The following is a 19,255-nucleotide window of genomic DNA, read 5'->3' as shown; positions in this document are numbered from 1 at the left end:
ATCCTTGAATAAATCCCAGCACACGTTCTCAGCAAAATAAAACGTCTATATATAGTCTAGGGTAAAAATAAAGAATAAGGAAACCAAATCCTAGTCAAATCGGGAAAAACCGCGCAGAATTCCGCTTTCCTTCCGCATCGCGGAAGGATCGCGCACTGTTCTGGGGCTTCTCGCTTTCCTTCCACATCGCGGAAGGATCGCCTGAGCTGCTTTCAATTGCAACGTTTTGTCTTTGCTGTCTCACTTTGTTTTTTTTGTTTTTTTCATTGCAACTCTTTATTCCTCAAAGCAATCATGATGTCTCCCACTTGTCTCCCCTCTTTTTCTCCTTTCTTTTTCTTCTCTTTTTTGTTTAATTCTGATCCAAATTTCTTCATCTTCACACCGCTTTATTCCTACATAGTAAAATTATAATATTAAGCACAAATCAATATATTTTGTACTCAAGAGACAATTAAAAGTATTAAAATGTGAGGCAACAATGAATAAATATATACAATTTAGGCCGAACATCATTGAACAATTCTATTGGCCCAAGCTGCGGCATGATATGGAAAAGCTTTGTGGGCAATGCTTGGAATGCAAACAAGCCAAGTCCAAGACTCGGCCTCAAGGTATGTATACTCCCCTTCCCACTCCTATTAGTCCTTGGAATGACATCTCTATGGATTTTATTTTGGGTCTTCCAAGAACCAAAAGGGGTCATGATAGCATTTTTGTTGTGATAGATAGATTCTCAAAAATGTCTCATTTTATACCATGCCATAAATATGATGGCGCATCTCATGTAGCATCTTTGTTTGTGAATCATCTGCTTAAATTGCATGGAATACCTCGCACTATTGTTAGTGATAGGGACTCCAAATTTCCTAGCCATTTTTTGAAGCGTCTTTGGGGTACACTTCGTACCAAGCTCATGTTCTCCACTTCTTGCCACCCTCAAATGGATGGTCAAACCGAAGTAGTGAATAGGACTCTTGGGAGCATGCTTAGGTGTATGATTAGAGGAAAACACACTTCTTGGAAAGACTGTTTGCCTTTGATTGAGTTTTCTTATAATAGGTATCTCCATTCCTCTATTGGCATGACCCCATTTGAGGTGTGTTATGGTTTTAATCCTTTGATTCCTTTAACCTTAACCCCTTTGTCTAATGATGTTGTTATGAGTTTAGATGCAAATCAAAGGGCGGCCGCAATGGTGAAAATCCATGCTAAGGTAAAGGAAAGCATTGACAAGATCAACACCAACGTGGCAAAGAGGCAAAACTTGGAAGGAAGAAATTGGAATCCCAACCCGATGATTGGGTTTGGATTCATTTTACGAAAAGAGAGATTTCCCCAATTGAGAAAAGGGCAGTTAAGTCCAAGAGGAGACGGACCATTCAAAGTCCCACAATGCCTACAAGATTGACTTACCAAGTGAGTATAATGTCCACAATGTCTTCAATGTAAGTGATCTTTCGTCTTGTGTTGCAGGTATGCCTTTAGATTCGAGGACGAATCTTCTCCGAGAAGGGGAGAATAATATGACCCTAACGAGCTCAAGGCCTTTCACTTGGAGTCAAGCAAAGGAACTCCAAGAGCTTCAAGCATTATTCATGAAGAAGGGCGTGTTGGATACTTTTGGGGTAATTAGAGTATTTACTCTGATTTTGTACTCTCTATTGTACTCTTGTTGATATAGTGAAATTGCTCCTCTCCACTTTTGGACGTAGGTCACACTAGCCGAACCACGTTAAATATGTGCCTCATTTATTTTCTTTACTTGCCATTGTTATCAACTAACTATTGTCTTTGTTATTGTCATTATAATGTTGTTTAGCTAAATTTCTCATTACAAGGGTTACCGATCCTAACAAATACCTTTGTAGGCACAAAGAGCATCAAAGCCATCTTTTCTGTGCTAGACATACTGCTGATTAGGATTATGTTTTCAGCAAACTCGTGCTCACTCAAGCTAACAAGGCAGGTGTTTTTGTGATAAATATGTCAAAATATCATCACTAAAAGGCCTGAAGAAACATATGTTTTCCTGTTCAAGCAGGGGGTGTTGTCTTCTGATCCCTGAATGATACCTGCAAAGTCTTTGCTTCTAAAATATGGTGAAATTTCATACTCCCTCCATCCCAAATTACGTGGCACCATTTGACTAGGCACGAAGTTTAAGAAATAATGGAAGACTTTTGAAATTTGTGGTTCAAAACAAGCCTTAGATATTTATGTGGCTTTAATCATCTCGAAAAGTTAAATTGTTTCCCCACGCCTCTTCTTCCATTAAAGTTTGAAGCCTTAAGAAAACTAAGGTTTTGACCATGATCTGATAACCCTAGGCCATATCCCATGATTATAATATGTGTGAAATTATTAGTAATTCTTCATTGTGTTCTTGATATTTCATTACGATTATTGAGAATATGTCCGTAATCCATGAAAACCCATATCTTGTATCCCGTGGGTTCTTGCATGCATGTTTTTAAATAAAAATGCTTATTTCATGAATATCCTACATGTCTACAAGTTTTCATGCAATTGTATTATATAATTACCTTCATGCCATGATTTAAAATACACACATGCTAAATACAAGTCATTTCATGAAACCATGTTTACAAGTTATTTCGTGAAATCATGATTACAAGTTAATTCACAAAAATCATAGGCTTCTTAGCCAAATATATCATGTTCATGTTTTTGGGAGTTGCACAAGTTACCGAGAAGGCTCAATTAACCTGAAACTACGTAGCCACCGTAGGACAAGGATCGCTTCGCCCAGATAGGACGATTCCTTAATTTTCCCACTGAATGGATCCATCAGGCACGTTACACCTTACACCCCTAGCAAGGTATGGGGGCTTTCTTTGAGTCAGCGAGGTACCAAACTCCACGTACCCATGTGGTGATATCATGTTTATATATATATATATATATATATATATATATATATATATATATATATATATATATATATATATTCATGCTCATGTTCATGTTCGGTGTTTTCGCTTCACTTCTTATCTTGTTATCTTATGTTCCATGTTATTTCTTTCAGTTGCTTTACATAACAACACATTCAATGTGCTGACGTCTCCTTTTATTGCCCGGGGGCCTGCATTTCACGATGCAAGTACGGATTTACAGGACAACGCATCTGCTTTGTAGGACTCCAGACTTATCAGCTTATTGGTGAGCCCTATCTCATTTGGGGTTTAGACATTGTCTTTCTTTATGTGGTTATGCATTTATAGGTATGCTGGGGGCCTTGTCCCAACGAGTATGTTTTATGTTCAGACTTATGTTAGAGGTTTCATAGACTAGACAAGTCAGTTATGTCATGTCAGGCTTTCAGAGTCGGTTAGCCATTTTGGCTCATTACATGTTATTTCCGCACTCATGGTTAACAAGTATTTTTTTTATTAAGTATCATGACTTGTTACGTTTTTATAAAAGCTCATCATGCATTCACGTTATATTCCGCTCATGTATGCCTCATGATGATTCAGCAAGCTATGTTATTCGCTCGGTCACATGCAGTATGGCACCAAGTGCCGTGTTACGCCCAGGCCATGGTTCGAGGCGTGACATGGAACATTTAACTATATACATGTAACACCTCATAAAATCCGTGCTAAACCATATTCATGACTCAGGAGGTTAGAAACCAAAGAAGGAGAGTGTTGGAATCGAAAATATGTTTCAGTTCAGAAAACCCAGTGTTACGCTACAAGGGACGGACCGTAACATGTGTTACGGATCGTCGTTCATACCGTAACGGGTGTGGTTCAAAAATCACCGTCTCGTAACTTGGACCAAAAGACAGTTTATCGTTACGGACCGTAACACGTGTTACGGCCCGTAACAGGTCACCTTAACCCAACCTCAAAAATCAGACCCTCACTGGAATTTTGGCACAAGTTACGGTTCAGTGTTACGGATCGTAACACGATCCGTAAGTTACGATCCGTAACAGTGCCGCGGCTGAGACAATTAAAAGACGGGAATTTCAGTTTTATTTCATTAGTCGCATTCCTCTCAAGCCCTAACATGAAAGTTCTCTCTTCTTAACTTCTCCAAGCTTCAAGGTAAGCTCCGTAAGACCATCCTAAGTGAATTCCATCAATTTCCCATGAAACCTAAGTAGAAATTTCATGTTCTTAACATAGGGTTTTCAAGAAAACCCACCTAAAGGAATTCAAGGCCAAGGATTTGAATTCTTCTTCCAAGAACAGATTTTTAATATCAGGGTTACTAGCTACGTGTGGGAACATCATTGCTCTTCCCCACACCTCTTCTTCCATAGAAGTATGAATCTTTACAAAAACTAGGGTTTTAACCATGTTCATGATAACCCTAGGTCCATGCCCCATGATTATGTTATGTATTGAATTATTATTAATTCTTCATTGAGTTCTTGATGTTTCATTATGATTATTGAGAATCTGTCCGTGATCCATGAAAACCCATACTTTGCATTCCATAAGTTTTTACACGCAAGTTATGAATTACTATATTATTTTCAAGAACTACTCTACATGTTTTACAAGTTTTCATGCAAGAATACTATGAATGATATCTATGTACATGCAAGTTATGATTCATGAAAAAGCCACAAGCAAGACAAATCTGCACTTATTTTCCATGTTCATGTTTTTGGGAGTTGCATTAATTACCTAGAAGGCCTCAAGAAGCCTGAAACTACGTAGCCACCGTAGGATGAGGATCGCCCACTGCAGTGGTGTGCACATCTACGTGTCTGCCCGGCCGACTATAGCGCGGCGCGGTGTGAGAAAATACACACACACATATATATCCATATATATATATATATATATATATATATGAGCTCAAATGGGGGAGGGAGGCAAGAACCATGCTTTTAGAAACCTAACAAAACCAGGTCCGAATCTTATCTGAACTGCGAGAATAACTGACTAAGCCGTGCCATAAAGGGTCATTCTCCAAACAGGACGGGGCCAAGGCTTTAGAAGACTAAAAAAGTTTAAGTGGTGAAAAATTAGAAGAAAAAAAGAAGAAGGGAAAACTAATGGTAAATAAGGAAATGGATCAAAACCTGAAATTTAATCTATTTGGATTGAAAATAAAAAAAATCTTGAACATATTTTCTATAATTGGAAAAAGTTTATCTTATATGATAAAATGTTAGTTTAAAGTGGGAAAGTGACACAAGAAGCATAGTTTAGGGTGTATTTTTCTAATAAAATAAAATATTGAAGACACATTCTGAAAAACAAATGACACAGGAAGTGTTTTGAGCTTTCATTATTTTCCGTAGCAGAATAGTACTAAATAATTCCCTAGCAAGTAGGAAGCAGCATAAAAATAGTTATGGAAGGAAGGTTGACCCATCATCACACTATTATCAACAGCACGAGCACCAGCTGTATTTATAGTATTTCAGCATCTCCAATTCCAATCTCGAAGCGGCCGTGGGTCAGCGTCAAGAGGCCTTCCTTCACGTTGCGGTCTAGATTTGGGGTGAGGATGGAAGACCCATGTTCAGTTAGTCCAACGAAGAAGAACTTGACGACATCCAATCACTTGCGCCATGTCGAATCCATGGCCCACCTGCCTTCTGGAGCCGGCAGGATAACCAGATTGAATGCTCTCATCTTAGGCGAGGCACTTGCTTCCGAGGAGGATGATCTCGTCTATCCCAGCGAGGATTTCTCTCGCCAGTCTCATCTTTCTTCACCTCAGAAGGTATCTTCTCTTCAATTCCTTCTATTAGACACCTTATCTTGGAAAAGATAACATTTTTGACTTCCTTTATAGTATTTGGAGATGTATCGAAGGTCGGTCCAGGATCCCACCGGATTCTGGTCTGACATTGCATCGGAATTCTACTGGAGAGAGAAATGGGGTCAACAGGTCTACTTTGAGAATTTTGATATTCGAAAGGGGAAAATCAAGATCGAGGTCAGTGACCTATCTCTCAAAAGCTTCTAACGAACTTTGTTTTTCTTAGCGTCCGCCATTGTTTCTTAACAGTGGTTCAAGGGTGGAATGACAAATATCTGCTACAACTGCTTGGATAGAAACATCGAGTCTGGAAATGGTGACAAAATTGCAATTTATTGGGAAGGAAATGAACCTGGTCATGATAGTTCTTTGACGTACAATCAACTCTTGGCTAGAGTTTGCCAGGTTTTCTTTTGCATTTTTCGTCCTGCTCCTCACACAAACTTATATATTTTTATATTTCCTCTTATACAACAGTGTGCAAAAGTATAGTACAAGTTTCTAATATTCTTTTTAACCAGCTAGCAAATTATTTGAAAGATGTTGGAGTTCGCAAGGGTGATGCAGTCGTCATTTACTTACCCATGCTTATGGAGCTACCAATTGCAATGCTTGCTTGTGCTCGTATTGGTGCCATTCACTCGGTAATACTTAATCTAATTTATATTACCTTTTGTCTCAAATTGAATGTTGTGGTTCCCCCTTCTTGATTTTAAACCTTCATCAATCTTTAGACTTGCGTTTTCATTTAAATTTGGATTCTTCTTAATGCTTTCTTCTTAGTGTTGCGTTGCAATGCCTATATTTATCTTTAAAAGAACACATGAACTATCTTTCAATTTCACTCCAAAAAAGGGTCAAATTGACTCTTACTGAGTGAACCGTGACCCTTTAATTTGAGCAAACAACCTTTCATATCTTCCTCCTCCTCCTTGAATCATTCTCACCAAATTAGAATAACTAGATAGATACACAGGGCAGGAAACATCATAATCCAGGTTGTTTTATACTTCAGGTTGTGTTTGCTGGGTTCTCAGCGGAATCTCTTGCTCAAAGGATCATGGATTGCAGACCGAAGGTCGTCATAACATGCAATGCAGTTAGGAGGGGGTCCAAGATCATTTATCTCAAAGACATTGTTGATAGTGCCCTTCTGGAATCTGCTGAAAATGGCATCGTTATAGGTGAGAAGATTCTAAAGGATAAATGTACAAAAATTTCTAAAATTTTCTTTCTGGTTAATCAGGTTTCCCACTTTCCAAGAAATTATCTAATAGATGAAAAAAGTGGACTTTCATGGTGCAGGAAGTAATTTGCACCTGTCCAAGATCTTGTAAATTTGGGTTAGCACTAAATTGTCTACTCGTAAAACAAGTTGTCGTCCCAAAAGTGTAGGATGTTTCCTACTAGCACTTACGTGGGTTTTGTGGAAGGAAAGAAATAAGAGAGCTTTTGATGGGATAAAGAACGACAATGTACATTTGAGGAATAACCTTACATGTCAAAGCATTCTGAAAAAAGGAACAGTAACTACTACATAAATCGAAGGACAAGAAACCACAGGAGTAATACTACGACTGCTATAATTTACTATTTGAGCTCGATACCATCAGCAAAAGGGAGACGTGTAGACTTTACGCTCACAACATGAGTCCAGGGAGTACTGAGATGTCGGCTGAATTAGCCTAATGCTGATTGGTTGGACAACATCTATTCTTCAAGTTAAAATCCAATTAGAAAGTTGTTTGCACAGTTTCTTGGTCACATTTGACACACTGATGGTAATTCATAGTTGTATTGCTTTATCATTTGGAGGATGCAAATATTGGATGGAAAGATTAGTAAAGAAGAACGGAGAGCAAATAAGTGGCAATGACAGTAAAAGATTCTTCCTAACAATCGTTACTTGCTAGGAACCACCCAGCTTTTTTATGACCTGCATCCTCTGGATGCTATTATGAATAAAACTTACAATACCTTATTAAAAGAATGACTCTCTTCCTCTTCATTTTCTGCATTGGTATGATAAGACAAAAAAGGTATATATCTGTAAGCATGTAGTATGTTCCAGCATATATCAGCAGTTAGTCAGACATGCAAAGGAATGTGGTGGAGACCTAAGTTTTAGAAAGAATTTGCAAAAGTGAACGATCTACGTGTTTCAGGAAGGTTCTTGGTATCATTTTACGGCAGATCACTTATGGACAATGACAGAAAAAGTTGGTGATGGGAAATACAAAGAGAGGGCATGTTCATAGTTAAGTCTTTCTATAGCGGAGTACTTGGGAGGGAAAACTGGGATATTTTCTCATGTTTCGATATGGATTCCTAGAGATTCGACTAAAAGAGTCTTTATTTGCTTTGATATTAGAGTAAGGAGCCATTCTCTCAGCTGAAAAATTGAGAAGGACAATTCGCATTAGTTGGTACTTCATGTACTAGAATACGAGAGAGAATGGATGCTTTTTTTTTTTTTTTTTTTTTTTTTTTGTAGAAAATCATGTATTTGTGTAGGATTCTTTGAGGTCATGTGAAAACTATGGTGTCAGTTTGCAACCTAAAGTTAGGTTTTATAGCTTAATCTGCACATAGAGGGAAGTTAAATATAAAGGAAGCTAGTATTGGTAGTTTGACAGTCTGACTTCATTATTTTCCCCGATTCCTTATAAAAGATATTCAATCCATTAATTTTTTTTTTAAAAAAAAAAAGATATTCAGTCCGTTAGAATAGAAGCTAATGAGGGTATTTATGCTCGCCGTGTTCTTGGTAGTAATTGATATCGTTGAGGGTGAAGGAGGCCGGTGTAGAAACTTAGCTGATTATATCCATCTCTCTCTCTCTTTTCTTTTTTTTTTTTGATAACTGAGAAATCACTGAGGGTCAGCTAGCTAGCACACGGTTTGAAATTCTGTGGATAATCTGCCCACATTCTATTCTTTTTTCATTTACTGGAATTTTACTTTTACCCCATATGTTTACATTACAATGGTATATAGATTTCCATCTCCATTTCTTACTTCACCTTGCAGATGTCTGTTTGACATGGGAAAATGATTCAGCAATGAAAAAGGAAATGACTAAATGGATCAAGGGGCGAGACATTTGGTGGCAGGTTAGCAATACATGCACCTTCAGATACCTAGTTCAATCAGAGAATTGATACCTATAACTTTGAAGCATCTGTAATTGCAGAGATCTCGCTCAGACATACCTTTCTGATATTCTTCTTTTGTCATAGTTAGGAATCATGTAAATATTTTTCGTTGTCTAATTGTAATGTCGATTTCTACATATGTTCAGAAGAGTTATTGCTTGCATGATATATGTACAGAACTCTGATATTGTTAATGAGCATGGTTACGTGGTAGATATATCAAGTTAATATGGATTTTGTTAATGAGCACACAGTTATGTTTCACAACTGCAAGCATCTTTTATGTTTTTCACTGTTGTCTTCTCCTTTCCTAATTTTTCTCACTGACATCTCTTCTCCTTGTATGTGTCTCGTCAATTTGCCTTAACGTTATAGTCCAATGGTACATGACAATTGTATATCTGGACCATATAATCAGCTGTCCATCATCGTATAGGCTAAGCTCTTGTATATAGTCCTTATGGATTTCACTTTTTATTGATCAGTCGAGTCCAATTTGCTTGTTTGGTTTCCAGGATGTTATTCCGAAATATCCGGTTACATGTGATGTGGAGTGGGTTGATGCAGAAGATCCGCTTTTCCTGCTTTACACTAGCGGGAGTACCGGAAAGCCTAAGGTTTCATGCTTCCTGGAGTTGCACTCTTTTTTCCACATGTTTAGTTTCTTATATTTTGTAGTTTCTTTTAAGGGTGTCCTGCATACAACGGGAGGATATATGGTGTACACTGCTAGTACATTCAAATATGCATTTGACTACAAGCCGACAGACATATATTGGTAATTCCTAGACAACTCTTTCTTCTGTACTTCTGCTCATTATTCTAAAACTAGGTCAAAATTCTTGAAATATATTCTTCCTGTTTACTTTTAATATTTGTAGGTGTACAGCTGACTGTGGTTGGATAACTGGGCATAGCTATGTAACCTATGGACCTTTGCTAAATGGAACAACTGTTGTGGTTTTTGAAGGGGTATTTATTTTATTATTACCACACATCATCTGCTTGTCCAAGTATAACTTGATTAAGTGAAAAGCATTTAGCAAAAGTAGTTTAAATAAAGGAAAAGTTTGAATAATTTTAATCTAATTCTCTTTTTCTCTTGCATTTTTGTTTTTTATAAGGTAAACAGTTTTATTAATAAAAAAAATATCCCGTATACAAGCAGATTGCCAAAAGATGATTTTCCACACAATCTTCTAGACAAATTGGGAACAAAACCCAATCTTGCATTTTCATTCTTTGATGAAGATAGTATTACAACAACTATGCTTCAGTCCCAAACAAGTTGGGGTTAGTTATACGAATCTTGACTTCTCCATTTAAGCTCAATTCATGTTCAACTAAACATGTAAAATGCACGGAATCAACATATATAGATGGTATGCACAGAATCAACCAAAACTCCCAACACCCCGCTTGCATACACTTGGACCGGTTGGGGGTTGCTCGCCCAGCGAGCCATGAGGGGTAACCGCGTTGTCCGGATGCCGCAGAACAATCTACACGTGCTTATCTCATATCATTTCTCAATTACAATCACAAATCAAAGCATGATATATCAATGTCAATAAAGTATGAGTTTCAAAGACTTAACTCCAAACAAAGCCCACATGGCATCAATATTCATGAAAAATTTACTTAGCATGGATTTCCTCTTAGGCCTCTGTAACAGTCCAGGCCACCACATGTAGAAATTGTCCGCTTTGGAGCTTTTGCCCCTCACGGTTTTAAAACGCGTCTACAAGGGAGAGGTATCCAAGCACTTATAAAGCATCCTTCGTTCTCCTCCCCAACCGATGTGGGATTCGCCTAAACCGATGTGGGATTCGCCTAAGGCAAGCCTTACACTCACCCCCCCCTCGGGGACTCGGGCCGTCCGCCGAGGTTTGCCTCACCATCGGGTTTGCCCCACCACCGCCCGCGACGGGCCGATACCAGCCCGTGCCGTGCCACCCACCGCGTAGAAATTGTCCGCTTTGGAGCCTTTGCCCCTCACGGTTTTAAAACGCGTCTACAAGGGAGAGGTATCCAAGCATATAAAGCACCCTTCGTTCTCCTCCCCAACCGATGTGGGATTCGCCTAAGGCAAGCCTTACAGCCTCATTTGTTTGCACTTAATGAAGGTCTGAATCTGAATGGTTCAGATCTTAGGCTATTAAGTCCATTTGTTTAGATTAAGATCTTGAGCCGGGGTTCTTTTCGGAAACAACCTCCCTATCTTCCGAGGTAGGGGTAAGGTCTGCGTATACTTTACCCTCCCCAGACCCTACATTGTGGGATTTCACTGGGTATGTTGTTGTTTAGATTAAGATCTAAGCACTTATTTGGTCTAGATAGGTCTTGGTCACTAAGATATTGAACAAAGTCTTAATCATTAAAAGCGTAAGTCGCATGAACCCCACATGTCATCCGATGCCCGCATAAGCACTCGTCACCTCGCCTATACGTCACCCTCTTATCCTTAGTTCATTTCATTAGTTATTTATTAAAGAAAACTATCCCTCACCTCACAGAAGGTCAAGTCTTAACTTACCTCGATTCGAGCACAAAGTTAATGAACAACTTTACCCTTCTGTAACGCCTCCAAAAGCTCCCAATTTATTAAAAAATGAGTTCTATGCAATTAAACGAAGCTCACAAGACCTATATTGGCAATAAAAGAATCTGGTTAAGAAGTCAACAAAAAGTCAAACCCGAACCCCGGGGTCCAAATCCTTAAATTACCTTTTCTTAAGTTTAAGACAAAATTCCCAAATAAACATGGATTAATCTATAATTAAACGCGTGTAATCATATGTAATTGCCAATACTTAGGTTAGAATCTTACCCCAAGACTAAATGGTTGAAATCACTTTGAAATTCGGCTTGGACCGAGCTCCAATATCCTAAAATGTAAAATAAAAGCCTAATCCCTACTCGGAAAATACTTTCAAGTCTGTCAGGGACCTTCACAATTCCGGTCCCTGGGTCGCAATTGTGAGCCTCACAAAAGCGGCTCCAGCTCCGCATTTGCATACTTCACCTTGCCTAGTCCCCCATCACAAATGCGGCCTATGCTGGCCCCAGCTCATTTGCAAATGTAGACCTTACCCGAGCCTAGCTCATTTCGCAAATGCGATCAGTGGGTCGCAAATGCGGCCACACCAGATATATATAAAAAATAAACTCAGCCAGGCCAGATCTGGTTTAGGGCTTCCGAACCTCACCCGAACCCCTCGGGATGCAAACCAAACTTGCAAACCACTCCAAAATCACCCTACGGGCCTGTTAGAATCCTCAAATCAACATTTCAAAATTGTCTGGACACATATTTGACCGTGATCAACTCTTGACTATCAAAATCTCCAGTTTTTTACTTAAGCGTTTAAATCACTCCCGAGCCCCAGAGGACCCATCCAACTAAGTCCAAAAAAACCATATGAGCTCATAGAAACTTTCAAACCTCAATTCCGAGCCCGTTAACCCCATATGTTGACTTTGGTCAACTCTTAAGTTTCAACTTTCTACAACTAACATTCCCAGTGTAATCCCACAAATGGGGTCTGGGGAGGGTTGTGTGTACGCAGCCTTACCCTTGCCTTGTGAAGGTAGAGGTTGTTTTAATAGATCCTTAGCTCAAGTAAAGCATATAAAAAACAATACGAAAAGGAAATACAATAGTGAAGAAGCCATGTAAAAAATAATGGAGAAAACAACAATAATACGATAGCCGAAGCAAAGGAAACAACAGGAAATAATAAAAATCAAAGAATAAGATAGTAAGAGAGTAATAATAATAATAATAAGGGGCCATGTCCTTGGTAAGCTGAAGGTGTGCCGTGTCATGTCTAATCACCTTTCCTGAATACTTCTTCAGCCTGCCTCTACCTCTCCTCAAATCCACCATAGCCAACCTCCCGCACCTCCTCACTGGGGCATCGGAGCATCTCCTCTTCACATGCCCGAACCATCTAATCCTCGCCTCCCTCATCTTGTCCATCACGAAAGTCACTCCCACCTTGTCCTGATTAGCTTCGTTCCTAATCCTATCTCTCCTAGTATTGCCACACATCCATCTCAATAGCCTCATTTTCGCTACTTTCAAATGTTTAGTTTTGGTTTTTTTCCTCGATACACATCCAAGTACCCCGGGCCCGTGCCACCCGTCCCTGCAAGTCATAAAATACATGTTAAAACCTACAAGAAGTGTCATTTAGGGAAGAAAGGTTCTAATACTCAAAACGACCGGACGGATCGTTACAATTGCTAGATCTGTGTCCATGCAATCTTAGTTCAACCCCTTATGCAATTCTGTTAAACTAATCAAATAGTCTTCCGATCGTCTCTTATGCTTGATGTCGGTCATTGTTGAAATGAGTGAAGTTTTCTAATCTGTTCAGAAAGCTGATTAAAAGGTATGACCTTGTGAAGGCAGGGCTTCCATTTGACTAGCATCTTCTTTCTAACATTCTGTATTTTTATTTTGTAGGCCCCAAGTTATCCAGATGTTGGACGTTGTTGGGATATTGTTGATAAGTATAAGGTTTCAATTTTTTATACAGCTCCCACATTGTTAAGGTCTCTGATGCGTGAGGGAGATGAGGCAAGTAAACATCTACTTATTTTCACTTATATCTAGCTGGTTATTGTTCAGTACTTCTATCATTCTTTTTTGTTGTATGTAGGTAGAATTTAAAGGGCGATTATAGATCTGGTCTAGTGGCTAGGCAAACAAAAAACACTCCTTCGCTTTGTACAAGAGCTTAATTCTTATTGAGGAGTCATGTAGCGTGCATGAAAGCCTGAGGACATAACTCAAGTAGATGGACTCATCTTTTGTGCTTAACTTCATTGACGTATAGAGAAAATAAATGTTAATTTTCTTGGTAAAACTCCTACAAACTATTGTCGAGTGTTTATTCATAATTAAATTAAGAAAAAATAAAATACAGCTTAGAAACTGATTCAAACATGGTTTATGCCAAAGAGGAGTTAAAGTTGCATACTTACTTTATTACGTCTACAACAATCCTCTCTCCTCTTTTCACTTTTTCCTCATTTCCTCCCCACTACTCCCTCGTCAATCCTTTTTCCATTTTTGATCTGGAAGAACTATCCCTGGAAGCATCATATGGACTATATGGTTATAGAGAAGTAGGAGGTGTTTTGAAGGCCAACAACTTCATGTTTCTAGAGTTAATACTTTGAGTTGGAATTGCTTGGAATAAACTTCTTACAACTATGTTGTTTTCTTTTGTCTTTATTTTGCAGTACCTCCATAACACTTCATTCATGAAATTTCCCCTATGTTGCTCGGACAATGTTGCTGCACTTGTGTCCGATTCTCTGAAAATGCACTACTTTTGGAGTATCCGACATGCACCCTTCGACATTTTTGAAGAGTCCGAGCAACATAGAATTTCCATTATCTTATGCAAGAAAGTGTGCATTCTCTAAGATTATTTAGATGGGGTAGTCACACAATTTAATATAGTATTGTAGTAGATGGAGATCCTGGGTTCAAACTCTCACCCTCACCGTCCATAAAAAATATGCATGTGTTGTCCCATGAAAAAGAATTAAACCTGCATGTGAGGGGATGTGTTGACATAATTAAATAAATAAAAATATACCATATCTAATAGTTTAAACTAGTAGCAGCAAAAGTGAGATCATCAATGTGGGGTGTTTACAAGAAACAAGAAGTAGGAGATACCCGCCAATTATTTGGAGTGTATGGAAGGAGGGGGAAGTGGGTTAGAGAGATGGCTTCGACAAGGGGCAGGGGGTGTGGGAGTTCTGGTCTTTTGGGCTGAGAGGAAGTTAAGAGGTATGGGAAGTTAAAAAGGAAGTTCCTTGTTCAAAATTCTGAGAAGTAAACCTCGGGGGTTTTGTTGAGTTTTACAAACCAAGAGGTGAGGGGTCAAAAATAGAGTTTTGGGAGGGAGATCCAATGGGGGTTAGAGAGATGGCTTCGACAAGGGGTAAGGGGGGTGGGAGTGCTGGTCTTTTGGGATGAGAGGAAGTTAGAGGTATGGGAAGTTAAAAAGGAAGTTCCTTGTTCAAAATTCTGAGAAGTAAACCCCGGGGGTTTTGTTGAGTTTTACAAACCAAGAGGTGAGGGATCAAAAATAGAGTTTTGGGAGGGAGATCCAATGGGGGATAGGAGGGAATTTTAACTCCATGCCATTCGACGATAGGATGAAGCAGCTTTCCAGAGTAATGGAACACTTCAATTTGTCATTCTTTACGAACTTGTGAATTTACCTATGGTAGGTGCAAATTTCTCTTAGTGCTGAGTTAGGGAATCAACATCGAAGTCCAAACTAGATAGACTGCTCATTGCAATAGGTTGGGAGAAATCTTCGAGAATGTCATCCAAGTGTTGCATTTTGAATCAGCTTAGGATCACACTCCCGACATACTTTATTGCAGTAGGATGAGAAGATTTCACATTCCATTCATTCAGAAATATGTGGTTAATGTCAAAAGACTTGGGGATTCAGTGATGAGTTGATGGGGAGGACACCAAGTCCGGGGGTACTCTCTTATTGTTTGGCTAGAAAGTAGAATTTGCAGAAAAGGGAATTGAGAAGATGGAATAGCAAAATGTTTTGGAGGATGGAAATAAAAAAGAATGGATCTAATGAACAATATTTAGAAAGTTGGACTGAAGGAGCCTTATAGCTGAACGTGGAAGGAAAGGTGAGAAAGGAAGAAGTTGAAGGAGAACTAGAAAACATGCAATTGCTCAGAGATCAGTTGGAGAAAATAATCGAGCGCGTTGTGATTAAAAAAGGAGTATTGTAACAAAAACTTCTTACTTGTTTGTTTACAATTCTTAGTTTTAGTATTAATCAATAGGAGAAGAGTATGAGAAATAGTAGCTTTAGCAATCAAGTGAGCCATGTGAAAGAAGAACAATAGGAGGGTGTTCGAAGGAATTGAAAGTACATTTTGCACAAGTTAGAGGAACCTTTTCATTTCTGTACATTTTTAGAGCACTTTTCATATTTTAGTTACTACAGATGATTGGATGCTATTCATAGTAATTGCTTTGGTATGAAGATTTTATGCTTTATATATACATCCTGTCTGTGGAGTGTTTCCACTCAATCAGTAAATCTCAACAAAATGAAAAGGTAAATATCCCTGCTTTTGCTATTTAAAACATTAATTATAACTTAATATCAATAAATACAAGTGACATAACTTATATACATATTATATCTGTGTATTTGACTTTCAGCATGTCTCTCGATATTCACGCAAATCTTTACGGGTGCTTGGAAGTGTGGGCGAGCCTATCAATCCAAGTGCATGGAGGTGGGATCTATACAAATGGATCTTTTGTGTGTCCATTTTTCCCTGAATATCAGGACATCCACAACATGCTTTTTTCAAGTTTTTGTTCGTCTTTGAGCAGGTGGTTTTTCAATGTGGTAGGTGATGCAAGGTGCCCCATATCTGACACATGGTGGCAAACAGAAACCGGTGGCTTCATGGTATCTCAGTTACTGCTTATTTCGTCATTATTATCACTCACAGAAAAATTAATATCTTACTTCAGTCTTAATTATTCCCTTCTAGATTACTCCTTTACCAGGAGCGTGGCCGCAGAAACCTGGTTCTGCTACTTTTCCTTTCTTTGGAGTCCAGGTATCTGCTTTAAGATAATAAACAGATTTCCAAGTATGATTAGAAACAATCTTTCATTTGGTATTGTAGGAATGATATTATTGAGTTCGCTGTCTAGCAGATTATGTGATGGTGTCACCCATGCAACGCAATACCATCTTTGGGAATGGCTGAATATTTTTAGGATTTAATACATGATGACTGTATGCGTCTTAAGGAAAGTTAAAACTGGAGTCGTGTAGTGCTTGTATCTTTATTTATCATGATAATGTGGAAACAACAAAAACCCTCTAAAATTGGTTCTTTGCTCTTTCTCCGATGTATGGTCATGATGACTAAAATCATGCAGCCAGTAATAGTGGACGAGAAAGGTGTTGAGATTGAAGGTGAGTGCAGCGGGTATCTGTGTGTGAAAAGCTCGTGGCCTGGGGCATTCCGAACACTTTATGGGGATCACGAAAGATATGAAACCACATACTTTAGTGCCTTCCCTGGCTATTATTTCAGTGGTGATGGCTGCAGCAGGTACTTTCCAGTGAAGTAGACTCCTGTTTGTCTATATATGTAGTCACAAGGGACCGTATAGGCATGATTTGTTTTTTTTCCTTCTGATTTCTTGAAGCAGTTTTGACTGATTCTCCATTGCCATGACCTTCTGTTTCAGGGACAAAGATGGTTATTATTGGCTCACTGGAAGAGTAGATGATGTGATTAATGTGAGGTATAGTTTGCATATGAATTTTCATATTTTCAGAGCCTAATTAGAGTTTGAAAAAATAAGAGGAACAAGGAAATTCCTTTTGGGAATTGCGAGAATACCATTCAATTTTGGAAATTCAAAGTATCGTTTTTGCTGGAAGTAATCTTTAATAGTGCTAATTCAATTGGAAGCGCGTAGTTTGCAGTTACTATTTCTGTAGCTAGTTGAACTCGTAGTCTACTTGTTTGTTTTATGAAGTATTTTTAACACATGCAGTGGACATCGTATTGGCACAGCCGAAGTGGAATCTGCTCTAGTCTCACATCCTCAGTGTGCTGAAGCAGCTGTGGTTGGTGTGGAGCATGAGGTACATTCATGTTCTTGTTCTCATCTGAGTTTATATGGAAGTTTTCCGTTCTCTACTCTAATCTGTTCTTTTGGAGTCGCGTGAAAGGTTAAAGGACAGGGTATATATGCATTTGTTACCCTGGTTGAAGGTGTTCCATACAGCGATGACCTGCGGAAAAGTCTTGTGATGGTTGTTAGGAACCAGGTATATATGCTTCATTCTCTCTGGCAATCCAACATTTGCTTATTGTGTGTTTTTCCCTTTGTTAGACAGGCTACTTGAATACTATCTACCAATGGGGCAAAATTTCCCTGTTAAAAAAGAAGTATCTACCAATGGGGCAAAATAGGAAGTCCAATAAACCCTCCAAACTTATTTGAAAATGAAAACAAAAAGAAGAGAAAATTTAGCCATAGGACTGAAGTCAGTCTTCGACCTTTGAGAGTTTTGCTTTCCATTGCGAAGTGTTAAAATTGTTGGGGCCATACCCTTTTTACCTGCTTACAAAGAATAGTATAAAAAATTTGGCCTGGTTGATAGCGGCTTAAGGAGGCAGTCTTGTCTCTTTTGTGTTGCTTTTTTTCTTAAGACTTAAGGGGCAGTCTTGTTTTTCTCTGTGTTGCTTTTTTCCTTCCGGAGTTCAGTACTGAAGTAGTAGTTGGCACAGGTAGTCATCTCCTTGAAGGGTCTGACACTTTTAACCTGTAATATTGGGTAAGATATTTGAAAAAATGGTTGAATTGGATTTTTGGAGTAGGGAAAATGAAAACCGAGGAATTATTAGTTTTATTGCTCTGGGAACTTCCATATGTAGTTTGTTTTGCCAAACATACACGCGCTTGTACAAACACAAAAGGAAAAAATAAAAAGGAGGTTAGAGAGCACTGCTAATACATGACCTGAGTCACTGCTTATCTGAAAATATGAGCATATAATTTTTTACTGCTAAATGTACACTAGCATTTCCTTATATTTGAGACTGCATGAACTTGTTACCACTGTCTGAAGCTTTCTATTTCACATGTCAGATTGGCGCTTTTGCAGCGCCAGACAAGATACATTGGGCACCAGGTCTTCCAAAGACAAGAAGTGGGAAAATAATGAGAAGAATTCTGAGGAAAATTGCTTCCAGGCAGTTAGATGAGCTTGGGGACACTAGTACACTTGCAGACCCATCTGTGGTTGATCAGCTTATTGCACTTGCTGATTTCTAAAGTAACAACTTCTAAATATAGTGAAGTTACAGGTTTAGCTGATTGTGTTGGTAGAGATTGGTAGTATTTTGTTTCAGGTTTAGTGGGATTTCATGTGAGCACCTTTTCTCTCCAAATTTGAGCAACTTACGTTTAACACACTTTTGAAGATCGAGTTACATTGAGAATCAAGAAATAAAATACCAAGATGCGGATTTTCTTTTCAATGTAATTTTGGTTTTCTTGTGCCACTTTTCACCACACCTTCTTCACTAAAGGATAAAAGCATACATGAGGAATAATTGTTTTCACTGAATGTTATCTTTACACGTCTGAAATTAGGGCAACTTACACACGACTACACTTTGCTTTTTTATTTTTATTTTTTAGGCATAACTACACTTTTGCTAATTACATTTCGTAACTACAATAACATGTATTCAAATTCGGCTGTATTTCGTTATATTCAATTCGGATGTAT

General features: G+C 38.5%; 1 protein-coding gene across 1 annotated transcript; it reads left to right on the top strand.

Annotated features, from left to right (window-relative positions):
- The first annotated feature begins 5,235 nt into the window (after positions 1-5,235).
- Positions 5,236-19,006, top strand: LOC132047372 (acetyl-coenzyme A synthetase, chloroplastic/glyoxysomal-like). Its single transcript, XM_059438423.1, has 18 exons — positions 5,236-5,718; positions 5,791-5,934; positions 6,007-6,162; positions 6,279-6,401; positions 6,773-6,941; positions 8,788-8,870; positions 9,428-9,529; positions 9,602-9,690; positions 9,794-9,884; positions 13,384-13,497; positions 16,144-16,220; positions 16,321-16,399; positions 16,485-16,553; positions 16,882-17,057; positions 17,197-17,253; positions 17,509-17,599; positions 17,687-17,785; positions 18,610-19,006. The coding sequence occupies exons 1-18, from the start codon at positions 5,344-5,346 to the stop codon at positions 18,793-18,795; spliced, it is 2,280 nt and encodes a 759-aa protein (XP_059294406.1). The 5' UTR covers positions 5,236-5,343; the 3' UTR covers positions 18,796-19,006.
- Positions 19,007-19,255: the final 249 nt, after the last annotated feature.

Source organism: Lycium ferocissimum, chromosome 2, assembly GCF_029784015.1.
Source record: "Lycium ferocissimum isolate CSIRO_LF1 chromosome 2, AGI_CSIRO_Lferr_CH_V1, whole genome shotgun sequence".
Classification (NCBI taxonomy): Eukaryota; Viridiplantae; Streptophyta; class Magnoliopsida; order Solanales; family Solanaceae; genus Lycium; species Lycium ferocissimum.
This window is presented reverse-complemented; position numbering and strand designations above follow the sequence as displayed.

Excerpts from the sequence above, each read along its gene's own strand:
- LOC132047372 (XM_059438423.1), top strand. The coding sequence starts at position 5,344 with ATGGAAGGAAGGTTGACCCATCATCACACTATTATCAACAGCACGAGC. Across the intron at positions 6,942-8,787 it reads TGAAAATGGCATCGTTATAG|ATGTCTGTTTGACATGGGAA; the intron begins GTGAGAAGATTC and ends TTCACCTTGCAG. Across the intron at positions 17,058-17,196 it reads AGTGGTGATGGCTGCAGCAG|GGACAAAGATGGTTATTATT; the intron begins GTACTTTCCAGT and ends CTTCTGTTTCAG.